Genomic DNA, 24178 nt, shown 5'->3' with positions numbered 1-24178 from the left:
AATTAGAAATCAGTTTCCATCCAAATTCGAAATATCTGTCTTTTAAGTTTTTGTACATTCTTGAAATTGGGTTTGATTTGGCCGTGGTTATCTCTGAGATTTATTACGCAATAAATTCCAAACCAATCATAAATCATCAGTCAGTTGTCTCATCCCGCCCCCCAGTGGCAGCGCAACAAAACCTTTCTGCTCCAGCTAGATCTCTTTGAGTCTGAGCCAACTCGCTTGCCCCCCAGGCCCGGTGCCGGTGTCGGCTCGCGGGGAGGTCATGTGCACCCTTCCTCACCCCTAACCCCAACCCCAAGCAGTTAGCTTTGCTATGCATAAACATATCCCCAGTTGCGGAGGTGATGCTGCGGGAAACAACACAGTTTTAGCCGGAGGGGAACATTATTCGAGGCGGGCAAATACTTCTACACAATGCCAGAGAGACGGCCGGCCGGCACCGGTCTCTCCCGCTTTGACGGTCGGTGTGTGTGTCAGAGTAAAGACATATTTAATCTATTAAGACTGGATGTGTTTGAATGAAAAAGGCTATTATCAGAAGAACGGAGCAGATTTATGTTTTCAATGAAAACGTATCTCAATGAAGAAAGGCAAAGCGCTAGCCTCCCGTTGTCATTCATATCAGCTAACAGCCGGGCTCCACCGGGCACGTCTGCAGCGCGAGTCCCGTAGCAGCTCGCCCCTGTTAATCAATTACAGCGGCTCCACCGGCAACGGGAGCGGCACGACAACTCTCTATTTTACGCCGCTCTTCTATTGTTTATCCATGACACTGTGTCCGTGGCGGACATTTGAAAGCGAGTAGATGACAAACAGTACAGTAAACTTGTAGATAACTCAAATATATGTAATAACTTAGGTGGAAAATGCTTTAACATTTCATGCAGCCTACATGCAGCCTCTCGGCTCAGCAAACGGTAAACAACCCCGCTGGCTTCTCTACGTGTCGCTTCCGTACGCAGTCAGTGGAGCCCAAATGAATACGCCGCAATGCTACGCTGTATGTTTGCAGCCGGTGGAGCCCGGCCGTAACATTGCATGTAAAAATTATGCTAACTATTCTACGAAGTAACAATATGAATCACGAAACATTTTGAAACTTACCATTCAGTGACCACCTGAAAGGAATCATTTTCAGCTTCTGCTTCGTCCTCTGAATCATTAGAGGGCTCAAACATGTACGGCTGGATTAAATTTGTGGCAGCCATTGCTGAGCCAGGGAGATGTCAATCAAAACAAGGGAGCTGTCAATCAGAGTGTTATCTGCCACGCCCCCTCTGTCCTGGCAAGTGGTCTAAACAGCAAAATGATGACTCAGACTTTTGTGGATGATTAATGAGACACTCGACTTTGATATAATATATGCATTTTTACTATTTCAAGCTGTGTTTCCACAGGCTTTAAGATCTTCTTTTCAGAATTTTACAAAATACATTCCGAGCGAAGGCTGACTTCCAATGTCTCAGTGAAAAGAGGTCATACCCATGTTCTTTGATAGTGCTCCAGCTATTGATCCTTTCAGCAAGTGCAGACCAGACTGTACATTTGTTGTACCCCAATGATATGATGCAATATGACACAGTGTCCCAGTCTTCATTAGTATCCTTGAACTACAACTGGTGGAATTGTCGCCTCCGGCTTTCTTACAGTCAAGATGGCGTTGCAGCGGGGAGTAATCAATCTTGTATTGTGCCTGAGCATATTAGGCATGAGATTAATCTGCAGTTGCTCTGGTTCAAAATGAGACTCAACTTTTCTATGAATGCCAGTTTCAGCCCAAAATGTGCCCTGCAATGGTCAGGCTTCTTTTTTTTTTTTAGCCTATCCAATTGCGGGAACTGCCTTTTGCCCTGTTCTTTTGCTAGTTGATTTTGTTGATCACTTGCAGTTCCCAACCAGCCAGCTGAGAAGAGTAAAAAGTCAGCAGTCAATGACGGAATAAAAAGGTCAATCAAACAGTTTTTTTTAAACGATTGTGAATCACTGAAACCATAAGAGGCCGTTGAGCACATATATGTGCACAAAAAATATTAGGCTGCTTGGTCTAGTAATATGTGAGATTAGCGTACACTTGATGGAGATAGTAATGACAAGAAAATCAGAAATCCTCACATTGGAGAAGCTGGAGTTTTCCTACTTTGTTCACTAGCTAGGCTGTAAATTAGCAATTCGCTAAAATTAGCTAAATTTTGCCTGAAAACAGCTGCCTGTTGCTGCTGGAAATGACACTGATGAAAGCACTGAGACTCAACCAAAACAGTGACGTTTTTGACTGTAAAACTAAAACAAGGAGCTAAAAGATGCTAAAATAGAACTGCTGAGTCATGTCATCATATACAAGTATTAATTAGAGCAGCTTCAAGATTTACTTAGTTCATGAGAGCTTTTATGGTTCCTTCCTGTGCTGACCACTTGATACTTGGTTGTTCTTTCATGGGAAAAATCTGCAATATATGCAATACATGCATTTGATGTTTGTAGCTGCAGCAATAGTGAAAGAGAACAGGGTGGTTATCATGAGTGACAAAGAAAGTAGGAGAAACTCAGATTTTCTCATCGTAAAATCCCAAGGCTGTTTGTTGACTTCTGGGAAGTGCGGTGTAGAAAACACCGCACAGCAATGAGCCCTGAGCACCAAAGATATCATGAAAGCTCTTAAATTACCAGTTAAGATGGCACTTGTTGCCTTGCCGTCTTATTTTGAATCATTCTTGTGGGAAGATGGCCAGTATAACTTTCTAAATTTCCCAAAGGCCCGTTTTCTTTGACAGTCTGAACGTCTTAACAGCAGTCCAGATATACAAAAAGATTGTGCCATGGCTGTGTCTCCTGAATGATGACAAGACAGCAATGTACTCACATGAGGCTAACCACACCAGGGCAACACATTACAGTAACCGCTGTCGTGGGTTTCAATAAATCAGCCTCTTATGCGGATCGTGGGGTTGTGTTTGTTTTTCCCCTGTGGGACGCTCAACCGCTCTGACCCACACTGCTCTGTGTTACCAAGCCGCAGAGGGAGGAGGGCTGTCTTCTGTAATTAACACAGACAGGAATACACTGGCTCCTAAGGGACTGGATGACTGGAGATGACACTCAAATGCATATCAAGAATACAATATAGATACTCACACAGTCTGAAATACAATGGGAATAGAGGATAGACTGTTACACAATGGCTCCTGTGGGACAGGATAACTGTTGCAGAAACTATGTAGCCATGGATGACTAAAGGAAGGGAATCAGGAATGATGTACCTCATATATGAACTGTCACACTTTCTGCCTTTTCATTTAGTTTTGGAAAAATGTTTTGGTTTACTGGTATACTACAATGTAAATCTACTATAATTTATCCCCCAATGTTTAGTTCCCAGGGTTAGACCAGTTTTAGCATTGCTAATGCCATGGAAATCACTAAGCCAGTGGTTGTCCACCCGGGGAGTTGGAAAATGATATATGACATAGGATATTTTATCCACTACCCTAATTTATTTGCTCTGTTGTTTGGAAAATATTAAACAGTCTCTGTTGTCTCTGATAATTAATCAAATGAAACAGGCTGAACAGGGGAAATCATTCCTTTGGTTGAACTACTCTGTATATGTAGATACATGTAGAGTTGTCCACAACAATCGTTACAATAACTTTTGCTAACAGCACTAGCATTGATGACAAATCGTAATTTCCTCATCACTGCCAAGTATAGTCTATTTAATGTATGCGATTAAAAGTGATGCAAAAGTAATGCATGCATTTCAGAGCGATGATGCTAGCATGTTAATATATAGTAGGTACAATGTTTGCCATGTCAATTTAGCATGTTAGCATTAGGGCTGTAAATCACAAGTTTCATCATGATACATTACATAAATTCTTTGGAGAATGATACAATATCTGCTGATACCACAAATTCTAGTGAAATCAAAAAATGTCCTCACTGTCTTCTTCTTGGCTGCTTGTCATTGTCTGCCTGGCACTAGGCAGTAGCACCGTTTGATTGTTAAGGAAGGAGGTGTTCTTGGTCAAAAGTGGTGACACAGATGTGCCATGGGAATTTCAAAACAAAGGTGGATCTTAAAAATGATGGAATGTATCAACGTTTTTAACTTTGCAATCAATAATATCAATAATATTGGATCATTGATCACTGAATCGATACATCTGTCCAGATGTATGTATTGTTATCCCCTTAAATAGCAAGCCAACATTTACTAATTGGCTATAAACAGAAAGTACAGCTGAAGTTGATGGGAATAACATTAGTTTTGCAGAAATTTTGTCATAAACCAAATTATTGGACCAACAGAAATTTGATGATGGTGCTAGATAAAAGGTCAGGGGATCTCAAAATTTACAATTCCCCCCTTACTCATTTCATGGCAATCCAGCCATTAGTTGTTGAGCTATGTCAATAAAAAAGTCAACCTTATGGTGGTTCTTGAAGAAAAGTCAGGGGAACACCACACTCAATATATCACATCAATATATATATATATATATACATAAGTTGGTGCCAATCCATCAAGTAGAAGTTGAGGTATTTCAGAGGGCCACCAAAGTCATTGCAAGTTATCCTCAGTTAAGCTTGAACATCTGTAAAAAATTTAACGCAACCCACCCTGGAGCTGTTGAGACATTCAATTAAAAAACAAAAATGTCAACCTCATGGTGGCCCGAGAAAACAAGCAATAGCATCAAAAGAGTCAGTTGGATTCATCCTCTGAGGACTCTGAATGTCTGAGGACATTAAAACTCCTCTCTGAAACCAGGCTAAGTGACTATAATTCTTTGGGGCAGAGTGACCCTCTATAATTATGCAGTGGTGAAGGAAACTCTGGGGTACATGGAGCCTTTCAGTGACAATTTACACACAAAAAAAAGTAACAGAAATTCACTGATTCCAAATTTCCAGTGGCTAAAAGGAACCAGTGACCTAATTATATTGTCGATATTATTCATATTTTAAATGGAGAGCAGGAGAAGCAGTAGTTAAACAAAAATGCAGGAAAATGTTGATGGGGGCAGCGTGTGTACTTGATGAACTTTAACGAGGAGAATCATGTGTAACATCAAAAAATGTAAGCCAGATATTTTTACATGTAAATCAGCATGGTATGGCTTCCAATGTACCCCACTGTGATATATATATATCTGTGTCTCGTGACGGCCTTCTTTATACTTGTGTGTGTGCACTTCATGGTTTAAATTGATTCTTTTTATGCTGTTCATTATTTTGTCCTTGTGCATTCCTGTTCTATTTTTAATCCTGCTATATGTCAGTGGGTGTGTCTATAGGGTTTCGTGTGGACAACATAGGAAACATTGCTAAAATACAGTCAGTAGATATAGCAGCATTAACATGTCCACCTGACAGTTGTCAAATAATCAATGATGCAATGCTTTTGCAAACAGATATTATTCTCCTTTACTCATGTTAATATTTACTCTAAATTTTAGCTGATGCCATTATCCTTGAATTGCCATGTGTAGCCACAGTGGCTAACAAAAGCTATTTGATCTTGCTTCTAAAGAACTCTGAATCCAACTCTGTAATGGAAAGCCCTGAGAGGCAAGGGAGAAAAGAAAAGATTTTAGCAGATCCATTTTATAAGTCTGATCTAAATTGTTTTATCTCCTGTTTGTATGAGGTGAAAAAAGGTTTTGTCAGGATAATCTTTCTAAGTTCCTCATTTTTTTCATCCATGAATTAGGTCATCTTAGAAAAATTATCCTAGCAAATCTTTTTTTTTTCTAACCTGTCAAAACTTTTTTAAAATGCCAGCAATAGCCGTGGCCTACATGCATTATGTATTGGGGTTGTCCGTCCTTCGTCCGATCATCCCTCCCATTCTGAGGAATGCCTTGAGGGCACAAACGTCCACTTAGACTCAGCAATGATCTGAATGAACTGATAAGATTTTGGTGGTCAAAAGTCAAAGGTCAGTCTGACCTAATCTCTTTCATTCTTGTGTAAGTTACATCTCAAGAAGTGAATGTCTTCGAATTTGGCACAAACGTCCTCAGTAATGAACGGATTTGATTTTGGTGGTCAGAGGTCACTGTGACTCTGTCCGTCTCGAAACCAATATCTCAATAAGGCCTTGAGGGAAATTCCTCAAATTTGGCACAAACATCCACTTAGATTCAAGGATGAATGGGTTATAATTTGGTGGTCAAAGGGCAAGGTCAGTGTGACCTGACAAAACATGGTTTTTCCTCAACTCAAGAATTCATGTATTTAAATGACCAAATTTCACACAAATGTGATAAAATGATGACATTTTATATCCGAAAGGTCAAAGGTCAACTTTACTGTGACATCATAATGTTTCACAAAAACACTTTTTTGGCCCTTGTTCAGTGCCATAACCCAGAAACAGAAGGAGAGACATTTGGTTGAATTTTTCTTTCTCACTTGCTTCTTAGGGGTTCTGTACATATGTACTGGGGCTGTTTAAAATGTAATTACATGTACTGGATCAGAAAACATGTTGTTACCTGACAAATGATATATCAACTTGGACCTTATTTCATCTTGGGTCAGTTTCCCTGCTTTTACCTCAACTGTCACTGGCCTTAGAGGTAATGCAGATTCACACAGACACACACACACACACACACACACACACACATATACGCAGTACACCGGAAGCCACTGGCGCCAGGTGAAGCCTTATTAACCCCCTCTGACACACTGCTCTCTTTCAAACCTGCAGAGAAACTGCAGATCCCCTCCTGTCCTGACTCCCAGGGGATGGTGTAGGTGTGTTTCAGTATAGTTGCTGTTTTGTTTGCTCCGGTTAGTTTCTTGTAATGCAGCTAGCTTGCAGGCCAGGTGGGGTTGTTTGGTTGTCTGAGGTTGCAGGCTCCTTGCCCTCGGATTTCCAGGGGTGTTTTGGTAAGCTACAGGTTAAATAACCTTTCTTTTTTTTGCTTCCATTCCATAAAAACAATAAGAGTATAGACTAGTGTGCCAGTGTCTTGTTTTCTTTTCCCCCCACCTATTTCTGTGCTGTGTTTATTTTTCACCACCTCACCTGACACTATTTGCATGTTCACCTATTACACGGTTTGCATGTGACCACATCTCACACACACAATTAATCATATATATGCAAACACTGCACAGCTCTGTAATGTATGAGTGTTTTTCTTTCTTTTTTTTATGTGTAGGTGGTGTTGCCTTCATTTAAATGAAGTTCCACCTTTATTTAGACATGGAAATGTTTCCCCCAAGGCGTGGCACCATAAATTACTCTCCATCCCCGGCTCAGACAAGGTTTTGGTGTCAAAGTAAAGCAGAGAAAACATGCATTTTAAGCAGTAGAAGAAGTCTATGTTTAGCATAGTAGCAAATATTAAAGGAATACTTCACCCCTTAAATGACCATTTGTATATCAATTACTCAGCTTGTGTTAAGTTGAATTAGTGAAGAAAACTCTGTTATTCTCGCATGCCCTCAGAATGAATGAAGAATCCAAAAACTGAGTAAAGTCTTGACAGCGAAACTATATGAAAACATCCTTTTACAAACTCCCACACAACTCGTGCAGTACAATTCAGTTCTTCGTCATCCAACTGAATGCTGAGTACTACCCAAACAGACAGCCTTTTCTGACAGGGAACTAATTTCACCTTGCTGAACATGGCAGTTGCTGATCTACCACTGCCTCAATCATTTAGTTTAATTACTTTGGTGTTTTAAAGGGTTAGTTCAGATTCAGCAAAGTCACACAATGATGCAAACAAACTAACTGATCGAAGCAGCAGTAGACCAGCAGCTGCCATGTTCAGCAAGGTAAAATTACTATTCTTGTCAATGGAGTTTGGCTTTGAAGAAAGCCCAGATAATTTTCATACATGATAAATTAGACTTGGAGACTTGGATTATACTGCATGAGGTGTGTGAGAGTTTGTAAACAGATGTTTTAATATAGTTTTGCTGTTGTGAAACATGACCCCGAATGACTTCAATTCATTAAGAATTTTCTCTGGTTTTGGATTCTTCGTTCAGCAGATGCATATGAGAAAAACAAAGTTCTCTTCATTATTCAAAGTAAGAGTAAGAGTCATTGATATACGAATGGTAATGTGGTGGGTGAAATCTTTATGGATAAATTCATGCAACAAAAATTCACTGATAAAAGTTAATGATTATCTTGACAAACCCCTTGGTTCTGACACTTGCTGACCTCTCTGGCATTATCAAAAACTTAAAGATGGATTTCATGGGTTTTGGGTGTGGGTTTCAGATTTTCACCTCCTTTTTATTCTCTGCTTTGCATCTCCTCCCAGACCCAGCCAGTTCCTAACCCCATGTCGTACTACATGCATCGCTCCCCATGGTGGTTCCATCGCTTTGAGACGTTGTCAAACCACCTCATCGAGCTCATCTTCCCGTTCTTTACCTTCTTGGGTAGGCGGATGTGCATGGTCAACGGCACAATCCAGATCCTGTTCCAGGTAATTCACACTGTTCACCAACTCACAAGAGCTGATCATAACAAACACTGGGGCTGTTAATGGTGGCATCTTGTGAGGAGAACCTGTATTTCCACAGATCCGGGCTTTGAATTTAGAGTTTTACTCCTCTGTCTATCAGGGTGCCATCGTGTAATAGCATGTCTTAGATCTAAAATTGGTTCTGGACCAGTCATAGCATTACATGTTCCATTTTTTATTACATTAAACATGTTGACTAGCTGATTTAAGGGGATGTTTTATTACATTTATCTGTGTTTAATTGCATTATGTGCTGTTCGCTTAAATTAAATTTGTGCATCATGTGCAGTGGGTGCCAGAGCTCATGTTCCTGTATGCCAATTTTGCACGGTTCAAAATAAGTCAGTACTCAACCGTTCACATGTTGGTTGAACTCCTTGAAATGCCTACATTATGTAAAGTGATGCAATATAATCAGTTCAGCAGATGTTACCTGATACATGGCTGTCTTTGACTCTGCCTCGTCTCTTGTGCTATAGGTGGTTCTGATAGTAAGTGGGAACCTCAGCTTCCTTAACTGGCTGACCATTGTTCCCAGTCTGGCCTGTTTTGATGACGCATCGCTGGGCTTCTTGTTTCGGTCTCGAGGTGGAGCCAAGAAGGCAGTGCTGGAGATACAGAATGAGGATGCAGCTGGACGCATCCCCAAACCCACCAAAGGTATTCAGGGGACACATTCACAAAACATCCTAAGGTTTAAAGTAGAGAGACAACTCCTTAAAGTAAAAGACATGTTAGTCCAAACTTTCTGACTCCTGTGTTTAAGAGTCTAAGAGTAATTCACAAAGCAATTTCAAGGTTCAAGGTTAATTTATTGTTATTTTGCAACTCAGAGTTTCACAATGAAACGCAGTTGTAGTGCCTTTAGTGCTACAATATAAAAAAAAAATGGTGGAGTGTGGAGGATGATGTTCAGCTGAGGAGTCTTACAGCCTGAGGAAAGAAGCTGCTTTGTACTCTGGTGGTATGACAGCAGATTCTTCAGTATCGAAGGACGGCCGCTGTAGGAACAGGCTGTTTCTTGGTGGGTATTGTGTGTTAATATCCTTTGGACTCTGCGCAGATGCCTTACCTCACTGATATTGCTGATGGCACAAATGTTACCAGTTTGTAATGTTTCCAGTCAGGATGCTTTCTATTGCACCTCTGTAAAAATTTACAAGAACTTGGCTGGGGAATTTTGCTTTCTCAAGTTTCCATAAAAAATACAGCCACTACAGCTTTTTCACTAGGATGGAGATGTTTGATTATCATGTCAGGTTCTCTGTGATGCTGATTCCCAGTAACCTAAAACTGTTCACTTGCCCCCCCCCCCCTTAGGTCCATTGATGTAGACAGAGAGGTGTCTTCACTTCCTTTTTCAAGCACTAAAAGTAGCTCAGAAGTCTGATTGCCCTTTCCTGCGAACATGGAACTGCTTCCATTATGGTTCCCGCACTTAATTTTGAACTTCTCAGAGCATTTCGACCTAGAATAGATTAGTCCAGAACCCAAAAAGTTGGTTCTCAGCTGGAACCAGAAAATAGCAGGTTTTTCCTGACCTGAAGTGCAAACAGTTCCAACATCAGAGGGTGTGTCATATTTGAGAGGTTGGAAAGAGAGGATGGAAAAGGCAACAACAGAGAGAGAGTTTCAAAGGCACCCTTTAGCGTCTCTATGAGACACAGTGGGCCTTCAGCTAACTTCAGTGTAAACCCACCGGCAACAAAACTTGACACTATGTGCAACTTACATAGTATAAAGAGTTAGAAAGTCTGCTTAGGGCAGGAGAGAAGGGAGGGTGTCAGTGTTGTTTTAATTAACGTTGTGCTGCTTATGTACCTACGCCTCATGTGAAACCAAAAGTCACTTTTGTTTTCACGTAATGTTATGTAATTTATATACAGTTGTTGCACACTGACATCACTCATGTCTCCTGTTTACGTAACCAATTGGTTTTGTTGCCTAAACATAACCATGAGTGTTTCACAACATAAATCCCAAGTTACAATGTGTTTCAGCAGTGCTTCTCATAGATACACTGGGGGGTGCCCTGTGCGTCGCTATCAGACTCCAAGGGGCATGACAAAGTGTCTGTATTTGATGACCTGGGAATGAGAATTGGTCGCCACTTTCTATCCATCCTTTTCAGATTCACAGACGCAGAAAGGTTGCTTATCATCCAATCACTGTAGTCATAGCATTCATGAAACATGACATCATCCATGGCAACAGATTCAACCCCGGCACTTCCTTTAGAAACGTTAGAGGACACTTTTAGCACTTTTCAGGAGGTAAGATAAGATGCTTTGTTAATGAGGCCTCAGATTCAGAAAAACCTATGAGTCATAATGAGCCATTTTCTGTTGGAATTCAAAATAATACATATTTTCACATCATATTTTTGACCTTTTGTTTTGAAAATTGTTGGTATCTCATTTTTGGAATGAATGGGTCTAGAGACTCTTGTATAGACATTGGTATATCTAACAGTTGAGGCTAATGGGCACAGGAGGAGGGGAATTATGGAAGAAACAGGGAATTGTGGGTAGAAAAGGGATTAGCACTTGGACAGCTGAGGAGCAGGGAAAAGTCTGACATATGGTTTATTGGAATTTAATGTGATGTGGCTCACATTTTTACAATACAGACTGCTTCAAATGTGGTCAGAGCGCCAGTGGCCCCTCTCTAATTGGTCTCGTTGGACCCATTAGTGTCTTTACTTTATTGTACGACGTTGAATATAAAATAGGCTTCTACCTGCAGTGTGGGCATGTTTTAATCATTTGAGCAGACTCACACAGTCTCTCAGTGTGAAAAGTTTTAGTTGGATTATGTTGATGTCTTTAACATGCATGGGATAAGCAGGCAGACAGGTAGGAAGGAAGTGATGTGGACTCAGCAAACATTTGTCAATACTGGCCGTCCCATGACCTAACGGGTCAAACCCCTTCCACTGTGGAAGTGCTGAAGTCATCACACACATATACACACATAGACTTAATTGCACTAATTCTGGACCAGGAAACATGTTGTCTTCCATTAATGATGAATCCCCCTCCAGGCCAGACACTAATGAATATGTCACCTTGATGTAAGCTGTAATTACAGTTTTCCTCCGGGCCACTTAGTCTCATTTTGAAATATGGACATGATGCATTATTTCTGTAAACATCAACAAAATTTAACAAGTAAACAAATGCTGTCGCAGCATCTTTAGGTCAAACAGGATTGCTCTGCAATTCCATACAATTTGGCTCAAAGCAGTGTAGAGTGTGTAACAGATAATGAAGTCTGATGTGTGACTGATAATGAGCTGTTCCACTCTTTCTATTACTGTATGTAACACAGGTATGTTGATACGTCGGGTGGTGAACATTTCTTTGGGCATTCTGATTGGCTACCTGAGCATTCCCGTGGTGATGAACCTGTTCAGTTCCAGGCAGGTGATGAACACGTCCTTCGACCCACTGCGTATCGTCAACACCTACGGGGCCTTTGGCAGGTACGGTACAGTCAGGGGTCAGTGTGGGGTCATGAGGTTCGTCAAGGTATCTGTGGGTCCTTAAAGCATCTAAAACCTGCCTAAATTTAAAGCATTAAGATGTTTTAAAATGCACTTCAAGGATAGGTTCATATTTATTTACATGCCCATACATAGAGTCATTGTGATCATTTATTTTGTCTATTAGATCACAAGATCCTCCTCAGACACCCATGTTGGCTTAAAGGCCTTTATGCACCAGGGGCATTTTTATTGCAATTAATTCATATGTCACTATATTTTTCTAAATGTTTTTGTAATAAGTACTTTCATGCAGATCGCAAATATTACACAGCAAAAAAGTGACTTTTTTCTGCAAGATGGTTGATTTTTCTGAGCTTTTGCGTGACAAATGAAGGCAAGAACCAATCCTGTTGTGCTTGTCCTTATAATGATTATACAACAGCAACACAGAAGCTCCCTAGTCTGAGCCAAGATGGGTTAGGCCTAACCTTAACACTAACCCTAACCCTAATTTAAAAAAAAAAAATCAGGCCTGAGCATTTATGAACCAGTGCAGTTTCTGTCTCAAGCCCGAACTACGGCAGCAGTTTTGGCCTTAGCCCAAATTTCTACTGTAAAACAACAAATTTCATTAATAACAATATATATTTTTAATGTTAAAACATTTATTACAAGCTAAGGGCTGACATGCGTCCTTGCACCACTTCTCCTTCTTTCCCTCATTTCAAAAATCTGTTGTCTTGTGCACAACAGGTTCAGCAGAACAGGCTGCGCCTCTTGGTGCATCTAGTGCACACAGCAGTCCATGGCCACACAGTGTGCAGATGATGATCACAGCTCTTCACTGCATGTTATGAATATCGTTCCCATTGCTGGGGAAGCACGACAAACACTGCCAACCTGGTCACTTTGCTGCCTTTTCTCACCTGCTCTGTCTCTCATATTTCTTTGTCGTTTCATCACTTTCCCTTTCTTAGTTGCGGTCCCTCCTTTTCTCTCAGTCCAATAGAGCTCCTGCGATTTACACACAAGAACTGCCAGGTGTATGAAAAACAAAAAACACAGGTAAATTGGCGAGAACGTGACTCGAGCTCAAGCCCAGGGAAATAATGAGAAATTTCAACCGAGCCCGGCTCAAACCTGGCAAGTTGGGTTCAGACAGAGAGGGAGCTCAAATTCACTTAAAAGAAACTCACTAAAATATCCTACAGTAGTGTAGACTATACAGCGGTTTACCTCAGACAGACTACCAGACGCTGCTCTGGATCATTTAGCTCACAGCAGTTGGTGCAAATTTGCTTTGCTGCTGGCAGATCTGTTCACATCAAACCCTTTTAATTAAGCAAGTGTTGTAATTGTCATAGATTTCGCATCGCTACCGGTATGATGCAGACATATAGTTTGTATTTTCATGTAATTTGTTCATCCCGCCCCTGGTGTGTAAAGGCCTTAACAATTGATACTGAGAGAAATTGAAGTTCTTTTTTGACCTTGGAAACTTTTGAAATTTGTGATCTCATAATGATGAATTTTAAACAAACTGAATATCACAATAGAAGAGAAAAAGAAATGTTTTGAACATTAAATTTTCTCTTTTTCACAAATTTTTGTCCAGCCATTCTGCACTGCAGTAAAGGCAAAACAAATTTTGTTTGTGGCGTCTTTCCAGAATAAAAGTTCCAACTGCTCAGGGTATTATCCACACACCTCACTGACACTACTAACCAAATATTTTCTGTTTGTTTTTGTGATTTGGGTGAACAGAACCTTTCAAGTTTGTCTTTTTCCAGAAATTGGAGATAATAGCAGAGGGTAATCTATAGTCCTGCATCTGTATACATTAACTCTGCAGCCTTCAGCCCTCTGTCAATTAGCCCATGAGGCATTTTACAAGTCATCATATCCACTATAATTTAATTGCCCCCCTCTGTCCAGCATTACAAAGGAGCGTACCGAGGTGATTTTCCAAGGCACTCTCAGCCAGGATCCCAAGGACCCTGAGGCAATTTGGGAGGAGTACCAGTTCCTGTGTAAGCCAGGGGACATTTACAGACGACCATGCCTCATATCACCGTACCACTACCGGCTGGACTGGCTCATGTGGTTTGCTGCCTTCCAGGTGAGATATTGAGGAGCTGCAGGAGATGATGTAGGGAGTGCAGAGGACACATATTAACTTGTCTCCATCATAAATGTATTTTAGTGTGTGGATATAGGATGTAGTTGATATTGGTACCAAAACTCATTTTGGGTCATTATTCAGTATCTTTAGAGGTAAGATTTTCACTCCAAAGACCAAGAGGGTCTTGTTGCCTTTGATGATGAATGAAGTTAACTAGGCAAAAACACACAAGAAACAATAGTAAATGGTGTAACAATTCACAGTTCCCCCCTTTTTAGCTGGTACATCAGCAGAAATCACTTCATTTATAGGCCGTGTGTGCCAAAAATTAATTGTGAGCCTCAGCTGCTAAGTACTGTATTTAGAGTAAATGTTCAGTTACTGTATATGGCCACTAGAGGGCAGTGATTTTCATGTATTTACCTCAATTAAATTAGATGACTTTTGGTATTATCTGAATGCCTCTTTACATCTGTATTTCTCCCTTTCTTATCATCTATCACTCTATATATCTTTCCCTTTGTCTCGTTTGGTGTTTGTTTTCTTATTGTCTGCATACTTGTCCCTTTTTTACCTCTCCTTTGCCGTAGTCTTAACTATTTTGCCTCAGAGCCTCATACACTCTCAGTCTCTCTCTGCCTTTCAGTGTACACATTCACATCTCTTTCACAACCTGTATTATTTTACTCTTCTTTCTTTTTTTTCTGTTCCTTTCTTAACCCTGTCTCCATGTCATCATACAGACCTATGAGCAGAGTGAGTGGGTGATCCACATAGCAGGACGCCTGCTGTCCAATGACAGCACCGTCCTCTCCCTGCTCGACCACAACCCCTTCCAAGGCCGAGAAACTCCCAGGTAAATACAGAGCACACAGTCACAGCAATGATCCCTCTGCAGGGTAAAAATACTGTACGATGAACTAGCATGAAGCTCTTTATGTCGACATGAACCTCACCAATGCACATTTTTGTCCTACTAATGATCAACCACTGATTACAGAAATATATCTGTTATTAAATATGTGTTGGCAGAGGTCAATCAAATGACAGTCCCACTATTCTCTGTGCTATAGCCCCCTCTGGTGAAGCAATAAGCACACACTGTCTTTCCTTTGCTAATATACAAAAATCATTATAATGTAGATGTTGTGTGGTATGTCACAGTGACTTTGTTAGGATGATACATACGTGAGAAAAGATGAAAAAATGTCAAAAAAAGAGTCTTTGTTTCATGCAGTTTCACTCCTCTCTGTGTCCTCCTCTTTCTCAGGTGGGTTCGAGGGGAACATTTCAGATACAAGTTCAGCCAGCCGGGCAGCAGCAGCGCAGCTCAGGGGAAGTGGTGGCTGAGAAGACGCATCGGAGCCTACTTCCCTCCCCTGGACCTGGAAGGACTCAGGGGCTACTTCCAATCCAGGAACTGGCCCCACCCGCACATACCAACAAACAGGAGCTAAAGCCATGACCTCTGACTACTAGAGGAGAACGGAGGACTTCAGGGGTTGAGGTTGAAAAAAGGGAATGTTAAAGTCAGTTTCAGTGAAGCTGCTGGAGTTGGACCAAAAGTGCCGTCAGGTTTCTACAGATTGCAAAGTTTGATAAAGAACTGCTTGATAAAACCTGAAATCAAACATCCAAACAATGTGATGCTTTTTAAGGTTTCATTTAGGGACACGTCTGTGTGTCACAAGTGACTACTGACCCTTGTACATCAGACATTTGAACATTAAAACAGTTTTGAATTCATATTTTGTTTTTCCCTCCATTTTTCCCCCAGTGACTAATAATTTTTACAGACAGGATATTTATTATTGACTGAACATTTCTGGGCTTTTGCTTCGTCACTAAGAATTTTACTAGCTCAGCTGTGGTTTAGAACGCATTCAGCTAAATTGTAATTTGCGGTGGTTTGAGAAACAGCTAGGTGCTAACTGGGATCTGCTCTCCGTGTCAAACAGAGCAGCTGTTATATGAAAAACTGGAGTGATTTATTTTTGTCTAAATGAGCGATACAGTTAGAAAGAAGGGAGCTTACCAAACCTCTGTATCCTGCTCCTCATCTCTGCTTGTGGCCAGCAGTGCAAGGTTACATTGCTCACAACGAGCATGACACGCCCAAATTGTCTTCAATCGAGTTGCATTGTGGGGAATGTAGGCACCAGTTTTTGACAAGGAAGAAGAGTGTGTGGAATAAGAAAGACAATCTTTTAATTTTTTTAAATTCTATTTTAAACTGTCCATCGTGATTCTGATAATGTTTCAGGAGTGCAATGCTAATTCAATGAGCTTTCCATTCATTGACTTTCTTCACCTGTCCACCTGATGTTTTGGGTCTGTCCAGCCTTTTCAAGTCATCCGATCTCTTCCTCATTCTCACTTTAAGCCCATAAACAATGATCCAGCCTCGACTATCCCTCCTTAACCCCAGCGTAGATACAGTACACTGGCCTCTCTTCCTGGGCATATCTGTTGCCATATCGTCCACTGTGCCAATGTAGCATCCTGCCTCTGTTCTCCTGTATTTGTTATATTATATCTGAGTTGTGTTCAGATCAACTTTGTTGGAATTAAGACTGATTTTTATACAAGTTCCATTGTGTCAGATTTCGCATTTAATAATTCGGAAGTGCCTGGAAAACAAATGTCAATGCCTCATATCAGCCATCTTTCAGTATAATTAAACCCTTATGTAATTGATATGGTTTTATATTGTTAATGCACAGTATTTTGATCCTTGCATGACCAACTCTGTAATCATACAACCACTTTGATGCCATGATCTCTCACAAGTTGACATCTTTTCATCTCTGCTTTCATCCTGTGTAATGTGAACGCATCAGAAAATACTATTTGACAGACAAGTACATGAGAAAATGAAAATAAATCAAAATGTTTTCCTAAATATGAAGACATGTTGACACTGGATATGACAGTAGCTGAACACAAGTTTGTCATTATGGCTCTCTGGTTGGAGTGACAGTAACATAAAGCGGCCACTAGATGGTGCTGTTCTCCAGGTGATTCAGACTACATCTCTAGGCTTTGTGGTTCTCCTTCCCACATTCACCACTACAGGAGCCTTTTCCTCAAAGTGTGCCCCGAGGTGTGTGTCAGGTGCATGTTTGATGTGGTTTTTGAGTGACAGACATCCCCTGTGTCGGCCTTTTTACCCTCCTGCTGTGCCAGAAGAATTCAAAAACACAGCAACACAGCAAGTCTGATCAGAGCTGATGCATTTTCAGCTGGCCACTGATGCCATTCATCTTTATCAGTGACAATAACCCTTTTTTGGCCAAATGTTGTGTCTGCAAAAATGAATTCTTATATATATATTGATTATTTTTCATCCTAATTCATCAACGCCTCCTCTGACTGCTGCATGTCTTTGATTAATTGAGCCTGTTTTTGGACGCTGCCCATCTGATGAAGATATTTTTCAAAGAGCTGCCTGAAACACACACCTATTCAGTACGTGCGGCGCATCTCAAATATTAATTATTCTAGTCGTCGCCCAGTTCCTTTCATGTCTCTTGTGCCACCCATCATGCAGCACAAAGAGAGAGGGAGACATTTATTGACCTCCTCATGGTCCAGTTGAAACGGCAGATGCAAAAACATTCAGCAAAGTCATTATTGTTGGCTCCAGTAAAATAATCCACAACCAGCCGTGAGAGTGTCGGCCCAGCAAACCATCTGTCTCCACTGATAATACCAAAAAATGAACCTGGTGATTTGTTTGTGTTTGTGTGACACAGTGCATCTGTCTTTTTGAAGAATGAGCAGTCGCACTGTCTTGTTAAGACAAATAAAGGAGAGGTTTGTTGTTTATTTTCAACAGAAGGCTCACAGCTGAGTCAAAATTGCTTTGACACTGTTGCTGAAGCTCAGTGCTTCTCAGACTTTTTTTCAATAATGTACCTCCTTTGAAATATTCTTTCAGCCAAGTACCCCCTGACCAGCACAAAATAGGGTTGGTAAAACCACAGAGTGAACAAACATAAACCTGAAATGCTTGCATTTGTTGTGGCAGTATTTTTTCCCTGTTATTTGTCTTTTTTTATTCTTATTTTTTATTACATAAGGTCCAAGGTCCAGGGATATACATATATATATATATATATATATATATATATATATATATACACACACACACACACACACATAAAGGGACAATGTATCAATACCACCACATATAAAAAATGAAAATAAAATAAGATAAATAAATAAAACTTCTTGGAAGAATTAAGGAAACAAAAACCTAAATCCAATAGAAATAGTTAAAAAGAAGAAAAGTAGATAGAAAGAAAAGAAAATCTTCCTTTTGACTCTGGGCAGTTTACAGTTTCCAGCAGTCAACAATTGCACTGACAATGAGTATGTATGAATATCTGATATAAAATGTGGTTTATTGCACTTACATTTATATTTATGTATTGTTTTGAACCTATTATGGTATAATTATTTTAGGAATGAGGCATGACATATATTTTTAAAATTAACATTAAAAAACTCATGTACCCCTGCAGTATTCCAAAGTACCCCTCTAGGTACCCATACCCCCATTTGAGAGTCACGACTCTAGCAAACAGGAGCTAAGTGTCCGGGCAATAGTCCATCTTGCTTGCATCCTACCAACACATTTAACATACACAAATGTTTGACTGAGAAGTCTCCAAGAATAATCTGTATTACCATCATAGCAAAATGTAACTTAATTCTTTTCAAAACATCATTAGTTACATAAATAATGTCATCTGACAAAATGCCAAACAGATTATTATTATTTTAGGAAAGTTGCAGTTATTTTGCATATTGTGTAAAACAAACAATATTAACTTTTTTTTATTACTAATTGCAGCTTTTATCCCAAGTACAATCCACATTAGTACTTAAAAAGCCTATCCACCGTCCTTTGATTCTCAGGGTTCCTAAAGTCATGGAAAACCTGGAAAAGTCATGGAATTGCATAATCACATTTTCCAGGCCTGAAAAAATCCTGGAATTGGTAAAAGTTATTGAAAGTTTTGGAAAAGTCATGGAATTTTGTTGCGTGAAGTGACGTTGTTAAAGTAGTCTGCCGTTGATAACTGTCTTTGTAATGGAATTTACTGGTAGATTTATATTCTGAAGCTGCCAATGTATTATAAAACACACTCATGTGTGTCGATATTTGACGCTTGCTTGCTTTGAAGCTAGCTGAAATTGCAATTATGGGCGAGTAGGGCAAAATAAAATTGAATTGAATTGAACTGTATTGTATTGTATTGTAATGAATTGAATTGAATTTAATTCATGGGGGGGGGGGGGGGTCTCCATGAAAATGTGTGGGGGAACCCTGGTTTCTGTTATCACTTTGTTTTCAGTATGTTGTATTTGTGTTGATAGTGTTATATTTATATGCTGAAGGCGGGGTCATTTTCTTTGTCTTTAAAGTAAAAGTAAATGAGACCTTGGTTTCAGCATTACCCCCTGTCAAAACAAAGGTTGAATAAATGTAATTCATAAAATGAATGGTGTTTACACGGGACTGTGAACACCACACGCCACAGGCAGTTACAGCACACCATTTGGCTCATGCCATGCTTTGGGCGTACTGGCATGTGACAGGGGAGCAAACATTTTCCATCTTCCTGTCTGTGTTTCAGGAGCAAAAGCAACACCATTTTCAAGTACATTTCTCATCTAGTGTTGGATGTCCACAGCAGCAGGCTGAGTTTTCCTTGTATTGTTCGATAGAATTTGATAGTCACAAGACATTGTATTATCAAATCTGTGTGTGCTGCATCTGTGTCTGAACTCAGTAAATAGTTCCATCTATTTAAACTGCACAGGCGGAATTGGGTACTTTTGACTGGGGCCCCCCAGGACCCCAACACATTGGTACTTTTAAAAAGCACAAATTAAGAAAGAAAGAGAAAACAATGATATGAAGTCATTGAGAACCAATTGATTGACAGTCTTGTAAAAGTCTTGAAAACTGGAATGAAAGATTAAAGCATCTGTGAGATATGACTAGAGAAGCAAACTTAAATAAAACTGTTTTTTTTTTTTTTTAAAGAATGATTAAATAACATTTGCTAAGAACAAGGATGAGTTTTAACTATTGATTTAGTTATTTCACAATTTATTGGTTGTAATTAACACAGTTTGTTGATATCGAACACCATAAATATGTGCTTTGGGTGATATGAAGTGACAAATTATTCAAAGGGAACTCGATTATAACATCAGTGGTGGAGGGGTGTGTGCGCTCCTCCTGTTGTTCACAGCTCATTGGTTTTGACGATGCACCACTCGCACAGCATGGGCGTTTTTAATAGCCTCCTCATCAAACGTATCTGCATCCTGTTTGTCGCGTTCCCCGCCTTCGCTCTGCAAATAAATTTCCCCGCAGAATCGCTTTTGCAGCTTTTCTTGCAGTTTTATGTGACTTTGATGGTTAACTTACAGATTGGCCGTCCATTTTTTTTGTGTGTGTGTGTGCTCTGATTGTGTAACAGACAGCAGGGACATGTCTCTGTCTCATTTCTACAGCTCCAGTTTGGCTCATGCCAATTTCCCTGTTGTCCTCTGATATAATATTAAAGTGGGGGCGGCAGTGATGCTCAAAGACTGGTTTGGACCAAAAAAAGGGTGTTTGTTGTCGGTTCGATTCCCTGCTGGGAAAGTCTGGATGGTAGAAGTGAGTCACATCACAGCCGTCCTGACCTATGGCTACTGGTTGAACTGGGCAGCTCTCAGGTGTGTCAAACTAAAGTAGACTGTTGCAAAAGAAGAGTCTCAAGTGAGTCACCGGTGCAGTGGATCATCCTCTGTTCGTGGTTACGTAAAACACTTTTTGGGGTATGTATCGTCACAGTGGATGTAGGGAAATGACTGCTTGCTGATAGGTATAGAGCTCTGCTGAACATAAGGAGTGAGTCATGGTGTTTGGTAGCTACATATAGCAGAGACTTTCTCCTGTACACACATTTTTGCTCTTAATTTATGACCATGACACACATACTGCTGCTATGTCAACCCAGAATGGTTTGATAACCTTGCACGTAATCACATAGCTGAAACAAGCTGCAACCCCTTCAAGTTTATGTGTAGTTGCCTTACGCAGTTCCTCTAATGGCCACTAGATGCTGGCTCCATTAGAAGTATTGATATTGATGAGAAAAATCTCAGCTATACTTTTAAAATGTAAAGTCAATAAATGCCTCCAACAGGAAGTTAGCATCTAATCTTTAAAAAAAAAAAATCTTTTAAACCTGCAATAACTAACTTTTTTGGCCACTTGGGGGCAGCAGAAACCAGCTTTAAACACTACACTGACATATTAGTACCTTGGAAGTTAATATAGTGAATCTGTTAGCAAGCAGTTTTCTGTTACACATCCGGCAGACACAGAAGAACATTAAGATTCATTTGCAGTCATGTTTCTGGCCACCTGTTGAGTTTAAGGCCAATATTCGATCTTCCCTCAGCTCTGTTTAAAATATCTAGCCTTTTAGCTGCTAAATGCTCCACTTTGTTCACAAACTTGTTGCTTACTCTGTCTGTTGGCTGTTTGGTGCTGGGCAATGAGTCTGCAGTGGGGTTTATATCTTTTTTGCTGCCTCCTGCAGCCAATAACAATGCTGATAACAGTGGTGAGGGTAAACCAAAGCACTAAAGTTGCAACTTGGAAACCAAAACAATGAGTTAAAAGACGTGCTACGTATTAGCATACCATTGACCAGTGTTTTATGGTTTCATGCTAGTTTTTGTGTACTTATGCCACTGATAGACCAGATACAAATAAGTTTAGCATTTTGGTCATTGCCATCTTGGATTTCTTTGGAGATGAAGTGACCATATTTGGATGAGAGGGTGGAGCTGTGGAGAAGCGAGTGGTGAATCAGCCTCATAGATGGTCATGACACCCCGCAAGCAATTTCTCAGTCTGTAATTACACTAAACTTAAAGTCTTAACAAAATGTAAATGAGTGAGTGATATAAAAATTCATCCCCGTACAGCTGTCATGAAGCCAACGTACCCTGGGTGCGTTGGTTGTTGATGTCCTGGGACACTGTGTCAAGTTCTGCCTGGTACATGCATTGTCTTCTTTCAAAATATACTTCCATTTTCACAGGAAATTTAATGTTTACATACAGTCTCTTTCAAAATAAACATACTATGTCAGTAGAACACTGAGAATTGACTTTTTTTCCCTTCAACTACAAAAACACATGGTTAGGTTTCAGAAAAAGAAACAGGGTTTGACTTTAGAACACCTGCTCTCTGGACTTTCACCGCCTTATCTTTTGTCCTTGTCCCAACGTGTTTTCACCTGATGCCACCGGGCGACGTTAAACTATAACACCAACTGGCAGCATAACATGCCAACGTTAAAGGGCACCTTTTTTCGTTGATTTCTGACGACACAAGTCACTGCCCAAGCAACGGGTTGATGACTTTGGAGTGAGACTGGGCTCGCAGTTAAGCACCAGACTCTGAAGCCAAATTTTACATAGTGGCCTAATGTGGAACCAAAACATCTGGGTCTGTCATGTGATGCCATATAATGTAAAACAGACTTCTGTAAATCAGTGGATATTTTTTTAATGTCACAAGCACAGCAAAATGACTTGTTTCACCATCAGGAATTGATCCATTCAATCCGATAACATTTTAAAAGTCGGACAGTCTAGAAGAGCCACAAGATGAAATTATTTTATCTCCGTTAAAGTTAGCAGAGTGCTGCACTAAAAGTTAGCTACTTAGCCGCTGTAAGTCTCAAGTGTGCCTCCTCTATATGTCCATGATGCTGTAGATCTGGGAACATTCATTCCATGGAAATTAAACTTCTTTGGCTTCAGGTGCCACTGAGCAACTTTCATAAAAATGAAGAGGGGCCTCGCCTCCAACGCTGTGTCGATGTCTCTGTATTCATCCATGATTTTAACTTGGGGGTCTATCTAGATTGATTGGCTTTTGGAGCCAGCCTCAAGTGGCCATTTGAGGAACTGCAGTTTTTTGTTCTTCTGTGCTGGTTTCATTGTTCAGCCCCGCAGGTTGCCACTTGATTTCACCTCATTTCCTCTCAGGCTTTACCCTGCTGTTTGCCAAACTTTAGTTTTCCATTCTGTACAGTGGAGGGTGGATAAAATGGTTTAAATAGACATAACAAATGTGAAAACCTTCTTTTGCTCTGCTGAAACCTAAGCCTTAAATTTGTGCTATATTTTGATGCCAACTGGCTTCTGTCCCAGTTTTCAATGCTCCCCCACTGCCCTCTAGTTCTGTGGAGTGTGACCAAACCCTACTCCCCTTATTCATTTGATAAAAGAAGACTTTTTCTACTGGGCTCCAGTCACATCACCTGGAGCCACTGGGGCTTAACCAATGACATTTTTTTTCTGCTTTGAGAGCAACTCTGAATCCCAAATGCTTTATGTAAAACATGCACCTGCTGGCCACAGCGTGAAAACACACTCTGGGCAGCCCTAAAGTCACACATTTTACAGCCTGCCTGCTGAATGTCTGATTCACTTGTGCGCCCAGAAGGAGCGGTTTGGATATTGGACACCAGAGTGGAAATTTAAAGTGTCTGTGGAGAAAATGTGAAGCATCCTATTACAAGCTGTCATACAGACCTGCACCTTTAAAAGAAAAATACACCCTAAATCAGAATTTCATTTCTACTACACTAAAACTCAGATTTTGCATTACAAGTAGGACTTAATGTCTTTTTAAAATGAATAGTACAGTGGGAATTTGCAGTGATGTGACCCTGCATTCAACTGATTTAAACTGAGTATTTAAAATTATTTTAAGTCAAGAGTCGTCAAGCAAATTATCAAAAAATGTGAGAAGCATCACATCATCAGTTTGTGGAGTGTTCTCAGCTTAATGGGACTGCATTTGCTTGCATTAACTTACGTCAAACATCATTGGAAAAGCATATTATTTCCGTTTTAGTGTGGATTTTTCCTCTAAACGCACTGGAACAACCATGCCTTCATGCGCTCCCAACATCACAATACGAGAGAGGGAGGAGTGAGAGCTGTTTACATTGTGAAGCAGGTCTC

At 40.3% G+C, this 24178-nt stretch overlaps 1 protein-coding gene across 1 annotated transcript in view; it reads left to right on the top strand.

The window, feature by feature from the left end:
• lmf1 (lipase maturation factor 1) overlaps nucleotides 1-15867 on the top strand; it is a 34040-nt gene extending 18173 nt beyond the window's left edge. The window contains exons 6-11 of the mRNA XM_033612288.2: nucleotides 8304-8471; nucleotides 8990-9170; nucleotides 11841-11994; nucleotides 13933-14116; nucleotides 14863-14975; nucleotides 15390-15867. Of these exons, the coding sequence (XP_033468179.2) occupies nucleotides 8304-8471; nucleotides 8990-9170; nucleotides 11841-11994; nucleotides 13933-14116; nucleotides 14863-14975; nucleotides 15390-15576 (987 nt within the window). The 3' untranslated portion in view covers nucleotides 15577-15867. The remainder of the gene's footprint in view (nucleotides 1-8303; nucleotides 8472-8989; nucleotides 9171-11840; nucleotides 11995-13932; nucleotides 14117-14862; nucleotides 14976-15389) is intronic.
• Nucleotides 15868-24178: the final 8311 nt, after the last annotated feature.

This window comes from Epinephelus lanceolatus, chromosome 21, assembly GCF_041903045.1.
Source record: "Epinephelus lanceolatus isolate andai-2023 chromosome 21, ASM4190304v1, whole genome shotgun sequence".
NCBI lineage: Eukaryota > Metazoa > Chordata > Actinopteri > Perciformes > Serranidae > Epinephelus > Epinephelus lanceolatus.
This window is presented reverse-complemented; position numbering and strand designations above follow the sequence as displayed.